This window comes from Bombina bombina, chromosome 12 (genome assembly GCF_027579735.1).
Source record: "Bombina bombina isolate aBomBom1 chromosome 12, aBomBom1.pri, whole genome shotgun sequence".
NCBI classification, from domain to species: Eukaryota; Metazoa; Chordata; class Amphibia; order Anura; family Bombinatoridae; genus Bombina; species Bombina bombina.
The window spans coordinates 63,739,334-63,752,883 of NC_069510.1; the positions used below are offsets into that span (position 1 = coordinate 63,739,334).

Here is a 13,550-nt window from a genome sequence, read left to right on the forward strand (position 1 = left end):
TATCGAAATTTGACAAATCCGTCCGAATTTCGATTCGGTAACGAAACGAAATGCGCGTTTAATATTTTACACTATAGGAGGCTGTCTCCTTTTTCTGATCATAATACATACATTTTATCTATCATACCTCTCTGCTTTATCTTTTATAATTTATTATTATTCATTTTTCTTTGTAACTTTATTTTTTAGATCATGTACTTGTTTAGTAGCCCTCTCTTGAACAAGGAAATTTATTGCGAAGTGTACTTAATATATATAAAAATGGACCTCTTAGGGGTCAATCTATTATAGTGCGAGCGGACATGAAACGATGTGTAGTGTATCATTGTCCGCTGCACATTGATAAATGCCGACAGCATACGCTGTCGACATTTATCATTGCACTAGCAGTTCTTGTGAACTGCTGGTGCAATACCACCCTCTACAGATTTGCAGCCGCTAGCAGGGGGTTGTCAATCAACCCGATCGTATTCAGATCGGGTGGATTTCTGTCGCCACCTCAGAGCAGGCGGACAGTTTATGGATCAGCGGTCTTTAGACCCACTGCTTCATAACGTCTGTTTCCCGGCGACCCCTTAGTTATCACATGCCATTCAATTTACACATCAACAGAGGAGACAGTATTCGGATTGCAGAGAAATAATCATAGCCTGCACTTGATACTTACTTCCCTTTGCTGGTGTTCCAGGATCTCCTTTGTCCACCTGCACATTGAAAGATAAAATCCACTATTTTACATATGTAAAATTCACGTGGCCGTGAAATCAGTCTGCTAATTTGTCATGTATTTACTGTATATACTGTATATACACCCAATAATTCAAAACTTGATTACTATTTAAAAGACCCTACAAATAAACAAAGCATAAATTAATCAAACCACAATAGAATAAATCACATTTGGGGTAGACCTACCAGTGGAGCGCTAAATAATGCTTGCATCGTAAGCGACTATTAGCGTTCCACTGACTAATACCAGAGTACGCTAATGTGCGCCTGGCATTACATGTAGAGCGTGGTTCTATAGGCTCCAATGGGAGCCTCGTTCTGATGCGTCAGAGAACCTTGCGCAAGAAGGGGATAAGGAGCACGGCGATTGCAGCATATTTTTTTTTATATATATTTGTATATGAATATATACATATATATTTATGTTTTAATGTGAGTATTATACATAATATATGTGTTAATATGAGTATATACATATATCTTTATGTGTTAATATGAGTATATACATATATCTTTATGTGTTAATATGAGTATATACATATATCTTTATGTGTTAATATGAGTATATACATATATCTTTATGTGTTAATATGAGTATATACATATATCCTTTATGTGTTAATATGAGTATATACATACTATCTCTTATGTGTTAATATGGAGTATTATACATATATCTTTATGTGTTAATATGAGTATATACACTATATCTTTATGTGTTAATATGAGTATATACATATATCTTTATGAGTTTAATATGAGTATATACATATATCTTTATGTGTTAATATGAGTATATACATATATCTTTTATGTGTTATATGAGTATATACATATATCTTTATGAGTTAATATGAGTATATACATATATCTTTATGTGTTAATATGAGTATATACATATATCTTTATGTTGTTAATATGAGTATATACAATATATATGTGTTAATATGAGTATATAATACTATATTTATGTGTTAATAATGAGTATATACATATATCTTTATGTGTTAATACTGAGTATATACATATATCTTTATGTGTTAATATGAGTATATACATATATCTTTATGTGTTAATATGAGTATATACCTATATATTATGTTTTAATATGAGTATATACATATATATGTGTTAATTATGAGTATATACATATATAATTTATGTGTTAATATGAGTATATACATATATCTTTATGTGTTTAATATGAGTATATACAATATATCTTTATGTGTTAATATGAGTATATACATATATCTTTATGTGTTAATATGAGTATATACATATATCTTTATGTGTTAATATGAGTATATACATATATCTTTATGTGTTAATATGAGTATATACATATATCTTTATGTGTTAATAGGAGTATATACATATATCTTTATGTGTTAATATGAGTATATACATATATCTTTATGTGTTAATATGAGTATATACATATATTCTTTATGTGTTAATAATGAGTATATACATATATCTTTATGTGTTAATATGAGTATATACATATATCTTTATGAGTTAATATGAGTATATAATATATCTTTATGTGTTAATATGAGTATATACATATATCTTTATGTGTTAATATGAGTATATACATATATCTTTATGAGTTAATATGAGTATATACAAATATCTTTATGTGTTAATATGAGTATATACATATATCTTTATGTGTTAATATGAGTATATACATATATATGTGTTAATATGAGTATATACATATATATTTATGTGTTAATATGAGTATATACATATATCTTTATGTGTTAATATGAGTATATACATATATCTTTATGTGTTAATATGAGTATATACATATATCTTTATGTGTTAATATGAGTATATACATATATCTTTATGTGTTAATATGAGTATACTACATATATCTTTATGTGTTAAATATGAGTATATAATATTCTATGTGTTAATATGAGTATATATATTTATGTGTCTACTATGTGTACTATACATATATATATTTATGTGTTACTATGTGTTATATACATATATATTTATGTGCTAATATGTGTATATACCATATATATTTATGTGTGTTAATATGAGTATATACATATATATTTATGTGTGTTAATGAGTATATACATATATATTTATGTGTGTTAATATGAGTATATACATATATATTTATGTGTTGTGTTAATATGATGTAGTATACATATATATTTATGTGTGTTAATATGAGTATATACATATATATTTATGTGTTTAATAATGAGGTCATATACATATATATTTATGTGTGTTAATATGAGTATATACATATATATTTATGTGTGTTAATATGAGTACTATACATATATATTTATGTGTTATATGAGTACTATACATATATATTTATGTGTTACTATGTGTATATACATATATATTTATGTGCTAATATGTGTATATACATATATATTTATGTGTGTTAATATGAGTATATACATATATATTTATGTGTGTTAATGAGTATATACATATATATTTATGTGTGTTAATATGAGTATATACATATATATTTATGTGTGTTAATATGAGTATATACATATATATTTATGTGTTAATATGAGTATATACATATATATTTATGTGTGTTAATATGAGTATATACATATATATTTATGTGTGTTAATATGAGTATATACATATATATTTATGTGTTAATATGAGTATATACATATATATTTATGTGTGTTAATATGAGTATATACATATATATTTATGTGTTAATATGAGTATATACATATATATTTATGTGTTAATATGAGTATATACATATATATTTATGTGTTAATATGAGTATATACATATATATTTATGTGTGTTAATGAGTATATACATATATATTTATGTGTGTTAATATGAGTATATACATATATATTTATGTGTTAATATGAGTATATACATATATATTTATGTGTGTTAATATGAGTATACATATATTTACTGGGAACACACAGTTCTCATAGACGGCTATGTAAAGGCCCTTTTCAGCGCTGTTTTTGTTCTAACACCCCACTCCCACCCGCTTGAGACCCCAAAAACTGCCTAGTGCAGTTTGTTTTTTATTATAAAAAAATGCTACAAATTTTGAGGGCATTTGGGGCATTTTAGAAATGAACCATAGATAAGATCTTCTGGTTAAGTTTCTGAGCGCTAATTGCTACCGCAAGCTTGCCAGCCACTTGTAATGGCTGTGTTAATTATCGCACGCCCGCAAACGGGGCGAATTTGCCTTTTTGTGGGCGTGTAATAATTTAGTGCTCCACTCGTAATCTAGCCTTTAGTAACTAAAAGGAGGAGGATCATATTCTGGCTTGCACCATTTGTGAATGTTCCTCAAACACTTATTTCAAATAACACAAATTTGGATGAGATTTGGTAAACAAGTAATCACTATAACCCCTGAAAACTATTATTATTTATTAGTAGTAAAAAGACATAGCAAATCTTTCTCACTTCTGGATGCTCATTTAGTAGTGACGCTTAAAGGGACAGTAAAGTCAAAATTAAATATTTACTATTCAGATAGAGTATGCAATGTTAAACAAATTTCCAATGTACTTCTATTATTTAATGTGCTTTGTTCTGTTGGTAGCCTTTGTTGAAAAGCATACCTAGTTAGCCTCAGGTAGGCAGCAATGCACTACTGGTAGCTTCGCTGTTGATTGGTGGCTGCACATATATGACTCATTTGATGTATTTAGCTAGTTCACAACAGTGCATTGCTTCTTCAACAAAGGATATCAAGAGAATGAAGCAAATAAACTTGATACTAGAAGTAAATTAGAAAGTGGTAAATTCTTGTTTTACCATTCACTTGTAATATAAGATCTGTGCTTTTCTTGGCGCATGGTCGCAATATGGATAAAGCACCCTGGGCCTTAAGTTGCGCTTTAGTCCCTTTAGCGCTCCCTTTATAGGGAAATACATATTGAGTTTAATATCCCTTTAAGGTTTGTAATATACTCAAGTTATCCCACTATAATATACAAATTTAGATAGAGAACGCAAATAACTGACATTTTTCTCATGTCACAGAGTTCAAACTCCAGTCTAATATAAAAATATTATACATTAAGGGCTCCATTTTTTAAACAGCGGATGCGGCTGTTAAAAAACAGCTTTCATAGATGATGGATTGAATGAGGTCTGCTCGATATTTAATAAATCTACCCCTTAATTTATGTTTAAATCTTTTTTATTAACATTATTATTCTTCAGTTTTAAAGGTTAAGTATGTCATATCAAACAAGAAGAAAATGAAATAATAAATACGCCAATCGTGGTAGTAATACAACATAAAGAGAGCTGCTAAAGACCGCTGCTCCCTAACCCTGTCCGCCTGCTCTGAGCAAGCGAACAGAGATCGCCACAATTCAACCCGATCAAGTACGATCGGATTGATTGACACCCCCCTGCTGAATCTGCAGGGGGTGGTGTTGCACCAGCAGTTCTTGTGAGCAGGGGCAATGCTGTATACGGAGAGCGTATTGCTCTCCACATTCAGCGAGGTCTGTCGGACCTGATCCGCACTGTCGGATCTGGTCCAACAGACCTTTGATAAATTGGCCTCATAGTCTTTCTCTCCAGCCTCTGGATCTTCTGTATCAAATTCCTGATTTTTGATTCAGTCTTATTGTTCCAGTATCTTAAGTAATGTTATGTAACAACCTAGAAAATAAGTTTACGGGTCACATGTCTCTTGTTAAAGGGATAGCAAGGTCTAAATTGAATTGTGCACGGGTGCACTTCAGTTTTCAATAGAAGCATTTTTGCAATATACTTCCGTTAGCAAAAATGCTTCTATTAAACGTTATTGCTGTTTTTCAGCGGCATACGCACATATGCTATGAGGGCCCATGCACCAGTATTTAAACTCAGAGAGCTTGCGGGGGGGTGTATTTGTGTCTGTGAAGACTTCATTTGTGTCATTCAAACCTCCTCAAAGAGTCAGCAGTGGCTTATATGACGCAAATTACGCCTTCATAGACACAATACACACCACCGCAAGATCTCTGAGATTGAACACTGATGCACGGCCCTCACAGCATATGTGCATATGCCAGTGAAAAATTACTTTTACTAGAAGCATTTTTTTGTAATGTAAGTATATTGTTAAAATGCTTCTATTTAAAATTGAATAATACATATTTCGATTTTGACTTTCCTACCCATTTAATTTTGAGACCCTACAGTTTTTTTTTGGCAGTTTTTGTTTAGTATAAAACAGGGATCAAAAATGATCTTTAAGGTTGAGTTTGATGGAGTTTTTGTCTTTCTTTAACCTTATCTACTTTTTTACTATATTACCTTTTTGTCCATTTATTCCAGGAATCCCTTTGTCTCCTAAGAAAATAAAACAAAATGTTATTAGTAATTTAACGTAAATTTAATGACAGGATAATCTCATCAAAGGAAGATCATGGGGCTGAATTATCAAGTTCTGAAAGGAGCTTGATGCCCCTGTTTCCGCTCGAGCCTTCAGGCACGCCGAATACAGTAGTTATGAAGCAGCGGTCTTAAGACAGCTGCTCCATAACTGGTCCTATACGATCGGGCTGATTGACACCCCCTTGCTAGCGGCCGATAGGCCGAGAATCTGCATTTGCAAAGATAAATGCTGACTGCGTATGCTGTCGGCATTTATTGATGTGCGGCGGACATGATACGCTACATTGTATCATGTCCGCTCTCACTTTGGTAAATTGGCCCCCTAGTCTAAACTGGTGAGTGGGTGTAGCCCAGAGGGAAAAAGGAATAAGTCCACTCAATGTTAAAGATAGGAAAAAGTCCAATATTTTACTCATTCACTGCAATTTCTTAACCCCACTGAAATCTCATGAGATTTCATAGAACGTCCTTAAACTGAATAGGAAAATAACATGCCTGTGCCTGCACATGACAGATGCACGCTCCCTAGCTTGTCCTGGGACAAGCATCCCGACTGGCTGCTTAAAGTCTCTTTACAGTGGGTGGAATACCTAGGAAATTTGAGGTAAAACAGTTTTCTTGTTTACATAGAGATGTTCAGGTGATATTTTCTAGTCAACTTTTTACAGCTATGTTGCATCACTTTTAAAGGGATAGGAAACTCCAAAATTTTCTTTCATGATTTGGAAAGAACATACAATTTTAAACAGCTTTCAAATTTAATTCTATTATCAAATTTGCTTCATTCTCTTGTTATCCTTTGCTGAAGTAACAGCATTGCACTACTGGCAGATAGCTAAACACATCTAGTTAGCCAATTACAAGAGACAAATGTGTGCAGGCACCAATCAGCAGATAGTTCCCACTAGTGTAGAATATGTGTGTATTGTTTTTAACAAAGGATTCCAAGAGAAGGAAGTACATTTGAAAATAGAAGTAAATTTAAATGTGTCTTAAAATGACATGCTCTATCTGAATCATGCAACTTTAATTTTGACTTTTCTATCCCTTTAAGTGCTTCAACAGTTGGGTATCATGTCCCTTTAAAATCACTTTTATATATGCATAGTTTATATCATCATTTAAGTACAGTACTGCATAACAAAAGCCCTGCATTCAAAGCACATTTTTTAAAGGAACATTTTTGTAATATAAAATGTTTAATTATAAAAACTTTGCTTTATACTTTCATTATTTATTTTGTCCCCTTTTCCTGTAAGTTAATTCTGAAAGTGTTGAGCTTTTCCTGATAAAACTGAATGTGCAAACTACAGACTTAACACTGCTATATGCCACACAGTCTTTAGTTGTCTTCAATTGGTCCTTGCAGAGAAGGAATCCTAAATAACAACATAGCCCATTCATTTATGGACACTAAAACATTGCACTTATTTTTCAGTATTTAAAATATTTAAAAATGTAACCTCTGTTTTGAATACTTCATTCTATCTAGTATTTGTTGTGTTTAATATTCTTTAAATTAAAGGGACAGTCTACACCTTAATTGTTATTGTTTAAAAAGATAGATAATCCCTTTATTACCCATTCCCCAGTGTTGCTTAACCAATATTGTTATATTAATACACTTTTTATCTCTGTGATTACCTTGTATCTAAGCCTCTGCAGGCTGCTCGCTTATTTCAGTTCTTTTGACAGACTTGCATTTTAGCCAATCAGTGCTCACTCCTAGGTAACTTCACGTGCGTGAGCTCAATGTTATCTATATGACACACATGAACTAACACCCTCTAGTGGTGAAAAACTGTCAAAATGCATTCAGATTAGAGACGGCTTTCAAGGTCTAAGAAATTAGCATATGAACCTCCTAGGTTTAGTTTTCAACTAAGAATACCAATAGAACAAAGCAAAATGAGTGATCAAATTAAATTAGAAAGTTGTTTAAAATTACATGCCCTATCTGAATCATGAAAGTTTTTTTTAGACTTGACTGTCCCTTTAATTTAGTTGGATAGCAAAATTTACAATTAAGGTATATACCCCTTGAAAAACCTATTTAGGATATTTAATCTACTCTCGCCAGTCTGTTAGGAACAGATATAAATGAGCTCCTACTGTTGCAAGATTAGTGTACTGAATCCCGCAGGATGCACTTCAGCCTCTCCGGGTCAGTAGAAAAAAAACGTCCACACTTTCCAGAGTTATAGTAAATGAAAAGTGGGAAATAAAGAACTTTACAAAATTGTTTTAATATATATATTTTAATATTTCTTGGGTATTTAAATTTAATGTTTTATTAAAATTATTTTTTAACCCAAAGCATAGAAGTATCAATCACAATGATTTAGCTTGTAAACAGCCCAAAAAGTAGAATATTGACAGCTCCTGCCTGCGCGTGATTGGCACACGATTGCAAAATAGCGCTCATGTGCAATGCTGAATTCCGGCAGCGGAATTCAGTCCGCCAGAGGCAGCTTGATAAATCGACCTCTATATCAAGCTTTGGGAACAACCTCCCTCTGGAAGGCTGGTTTGTGATGATGATCCTTGTTTGCATAGCTTTACTATAGGTAATACTGCAGTAATTTTATTGATTATATAATTGGAGTTTTGAACAGGCAACAATCACTATTTCAATTGACATAATAAAAGTAAATTAGTCATATGAAAATGGGTTTATACACTCCAGCAGGAAAAAAGTAATTACATACACATTAAAGGGAAGATAAAATTACAGTACTATGTCCCTTTAAGAACAGGATTTGCCAGTCACTGCATGATCTGGCTGATCTGCTGCTTTCTGATCAATATTTGTGATTCTTTGTGCATTTGTGATCAATTTTGTGATGCATAATTATCAGAGACACGTAATATGGTGAAGTCAGAGGGGCATATTTACCAAGCCCCTCTGAAGCAGCAGTCTGAGGCGGCGGACAGAAATCAACCCAATCGAATACGATCGGGTTGATTGAAACCCCCTGCTAGTGTCCGATTGGCCGCGAATCTGCAGGGGGCGGCATTGCACCAGCAGTTTGCAATGATTTATCGATGTGCCGCGATGTGCAGCGGACATGATACGCTACTTCGTATCATGTCCGCTCGCACATTGGTAAGTGTTAGCTGCAGATGTATGATGATAAATGTCACCTGCTGTATCAGAATATATTCGTTCTAAAAATTAGTCATTTACTGCACAGCTATCAACGAAATGCCTTATAATATCCCAAAGAAAATGTGAACAATATTGTGTGTTTACCTTTCATCCCAGTGGGTCCCATTTTCCCTGGAATTCCTGGAGGCCCTTTATCTCCTAGAAATATTTGAGAAACAAGTTCAAAGCTTCTATAGTAAAAGTATAATGAAAAAACAACAACATGGCAGGTCTCTGCTAATGTCTGATATGATACAGAACAAGGCTGGTTTACCTTTAATTCCTGCTGGCCCAGGCTGACCCTGCTGTCCTGGGGCTCCCGGGGTTCCTGGACATCCTCTCAGTATTGTCAGTCTGTCTGAGTCTCCAACACCAATGACCTTCACATCTGTAGCGAGAAATGTTTCTGGCGTTAGTAAATGTAATTTTTATTAAGTATTGGACCTTAGAAATGTATAATAACAACACAACTATAAAAAAAATAAAAATGAAACAACAAATGAGTTATAAAAATACAATGCAATAACACTTAGGGGTTGTAGCGAATCATGTCCGCCCGACATCGCTAAATGCCGACAGCATATGCTGTTGGCATTTATCATTGCACAAGCATTTCATAAGAAATGCTTGTGCAATGCCGCCCCCTGCACATTCGCGGCCAATCGGCTGTTAGTAGGCGGTGTCAATCATCCCGATCAGATCGGGAAGATTGCAGTCCGCCACTTAAAAATGTGGCGGACAAGTTAAGGAGCAGTGGTCTTACGACCGCTGCTTCTTAGGATGTAGATAGCAGCATCCGCTGCTTAATAAATCTACCCCTTAGTCTGAACTACCAAATGAAAAGTAGATTTCTGACAAATTTCAAAGTTATGTATATTTCCCCTCCCCCTGTATCATGTGACAGCCATCAGCCAATCACAAATGCATATATGTATATTATGTGAATTCTTGCACATGCTCAGTAGGAGCTGGTGACTCAAAAAGTGTAAATATAAAAAAACTGCACATGTTGGTGATGGAAGTAAACTGGAAAGTTGTTTAAATTGCTGCTCTAACTGAATCATGAAATGTTAATTTTAAACTATAAACAAAATTAGACCTTTTGATCAAGTTTTACTGGGTTCAGACCCTACAAGCTCAGCACCATAGACCATCCCAAACCACCCAGCTTTCCCCCTTTGATGAGTTAGTAGAGTTTTTATTGCATGGGCTGAACATGGTTTTTGTTTTTTTCCTAGATGATCCTGCAATCCCTCTCTCTGCCTTTTCTCTTCCTCGCTACTGTAGCTCACATTGTCCCCTCCTCCTAATTTGCACATTACATATTCCATTTCCTCTTCCAACTTTACTTCCCTGGACTCCTTTCATTGTTTTTGTACTATGTCTATCTGACAGATTAGTATACCAGTCATTTACTTGTTACCCTACTGGGATTCATGTTGATAATGTACATGATAATACTTGTTATATCACTATTTGTGCTAATTTGGAAGGGAAGTGATCTATCTAGCCATCAGGTTTGGTACCAAAGAACAGAGTCTTACTGTGGCTCTGATTGACATGAGCAACCCACTGTAATGGGCCTTATTACCACACAAGAGTCTTATAACTCAGCTTTACAAAACTTTACCCTACACCATAAGTTCTTGGAAGTACTGTATACTCTAGTGCAGAGATAGCTAACCTTGACACCCCATATGTTTTGGAACTACATTTCCCATGATGCTCAACTAGACTGCAGAGTGCATAGGCATCATGGGAAATGTAGTTTCAAAACATATGGGGAGCCAAGGTTAGCCATAACTGCACTAGTGCAAGGGTTACCATTTTCTTATACTGCAACCATGTTACACTTTTATTACTGTGGTGTCTTCTTTATTTGTTGCTTTTTATTTGTTATAACAAAAAAATCGCTCCCTAAACAGATGTGATAACTTATCCTATAATTTAATACCAATGTATCAGCAAGGATGAGTATAATTTCATGGACACTACTAAGACCATGGTATTGGATGCATTTTAATCAATTTGACTACTAAAGATGAGTTTACTTTACCAATGTTCATTGTTTTCAGGTGGCCAATAGCGATTACAAATGTTGGATTTTTATTTTGCGCTAGTCAAGTTACAACAGAAGGATGGTGTTTTTTTGCTATCATTATGTAAAAAAATGTATACCTTATATTGCTAGGGTGACCATATTGCTGCTTTAAAAAGGGACACATATGAAAAATACATATGTCAGGGCTGTTTTCAGGGCTGTTTAAAGAATTGTTTTGTATAAGAACCCTGACATTTGTATTTTTCATATGTGTCCCTTTTTAAAGCGGCAATATGGTCACCCTATATATTGCACTTATTAATAGGGTGACCATATTGCCGCTTTAAAAAGGGACACATATGAAAAATACATAGGCCAGGGTTCATATACAAAACATTTCTTTAAACAGCCCTGAAAACAGCCCTGACATATGTATTTTCATGTGTCCCTTTTTAAAGCGGCGATATGGTCACCCTACTTATTAAGCTCATTAACAATGTTTGGCTTGTGACGTACTGCTGTTAATGGACTCAAGTTATTTTCTTTCTCTACTAGGTGTAAAGGGTCAAAATATCGATTACAAGTAGTATTATTACGTGGGAAAAAAACTTTATAACTTTATACATTTGAATCAAGTTTCTTCTTAAATTTCACTTTTCAATATTGTATAACAATAACAAATAAAAAAATGAATTGTGCTGAAATTTTGCAGTTTTGTAGCTATTATTAATAACTACAAAACTGTCAAATTCAATTGGTCAAGCTATTTTAAAGTTATTGAAAAAAATTAAATTTTTCTGAAAAATTCCATTGTCTTATAATTTTGATTTGTTGCCAGTTCTACATATGGTGATCATATTGCCGCTTTAAAAAGGGACACATATAAAAAATACATATGTCAGGGCTGTTTTCAGGGCTGTTTAAAGAAATGTTTTGTATAAGAACATATGTATTTTTCATATGTGCCTTTTTAAACGGCAATATGGTCACCCTAGTTCTACAGCTAACATGACAATGTATTTTCATGAAACTTGGCATGCTCATAGCTTTTGACTAATGCCCCTTGGTAGTTTGAAGTTTATAACTTGTATTAGTTATTTTATACAAATTAGCTTTTGTTTTGCAGCAATCCATAGTCTAGTATAGTTGGTCAGTTATGTCACCACCTGACATACTCATTAGGTTTGCTTCATCAGCACATTATTAGTGTAGTTACAGCACATGAGTTTGACAGCAGAGGGAGCCTAAAATCAGCTTCATCAGAGCTCAACACTTTTCTGTGATCTCATGGTATTTCCCAGAAATCTCAAAAGATTTCATAGTAAACTGAGTAGGGAAATAAAGTAACCGTGTTGCACACTGCCTGGTCCTGCGGCATGCTTCCTAATTGTTTGCTAAAAAAAGTCCCTTTAAAGTGGAATGTGACTACTGAGGAAATTTGAGATAAAATGTCTTCCTTTTTTACATGGAGTTGTTCAGCTGATATTTTCTAGTCAAATTAGGTGTGCTGCATCACTTTTATGATTCTAGCAATTCAACCTAGAAAGTAATGAAGCTCTCTGGGATAGTGAATCTCACAAGATATAAATTCTCAGTTTGCAGCAAATATAAATTAAACAAATGTTTCACTATATGTTATGAGCAAATCTGGTATTGAACCCTGGTCTCTCTGGTACTAACCCTTTGCTCTGTCAATCTGCCACTTCAGAATCCAGGTCTGCTTGCTTACGTACCTTACCTTGAACCTGGCTTCTGCATCGTTATATTGAACTGTCTTCACCTGTCTCTGATCATGTGACTGGTCCCTGACCTATAAGAGGTCACTTTCTGCCAACTTTTCTTGCCTAATTATTGTGGTTGTTCGCTCACCCTTAAAGGCATAGTAAAGTCCAAATTAAACTTTCATGATTCAGATTGGGCATGTAATTTTAAACAACTTTCTAATTTACTTTTATCATCAAATTTGCTTTGTTCTCTTGTTATTCTTAGTTGAAAGCTAAACCTAGGTAGGCTCATATGCTAATTTCTAAACCCTTAAAGGCAACCTCTTATCTGAATGCGTTTGACAGTTTTTCACAGCTAGAGGGCTTAAGTTCATGTGTTTCATATGGCAACACTGTGCTCATGCATGTGAAGTTATTTAACCCTTTAAGGACACAGCTTTCAGTTTGCTCAATTGTTTTATGACGGAAAAATTCCGTCATATGTCCTTAAGAGGTTAAGAGTCAGCAC

General features: G+C 33.6%; 1 protein-coding gene across 1 annotated transcript in view; it reads right to left on the reverse strand.

Moving 5' to 3' along the window:
- LOC128642581 (ficolin-1-B-like) overlaps positions 1-13,550 on the reverse strand; it is an 86,967-nt gene that overhangs the window by 61,475 nt on the left and 11,942 nt on the right. Inside the window, 4 exon segments of the mRNA XM_053695345.1 lie at positions 668-701; positions 6,047-6,084; positions 9,383-9,436; positions 9,552-9,665. Coding sequence (XP_053551320.1) covers positions 668-701; positions 6,047-6,084; positions 9,383-9,436; positions 9,552-9,665 — 240 coding nt within the window.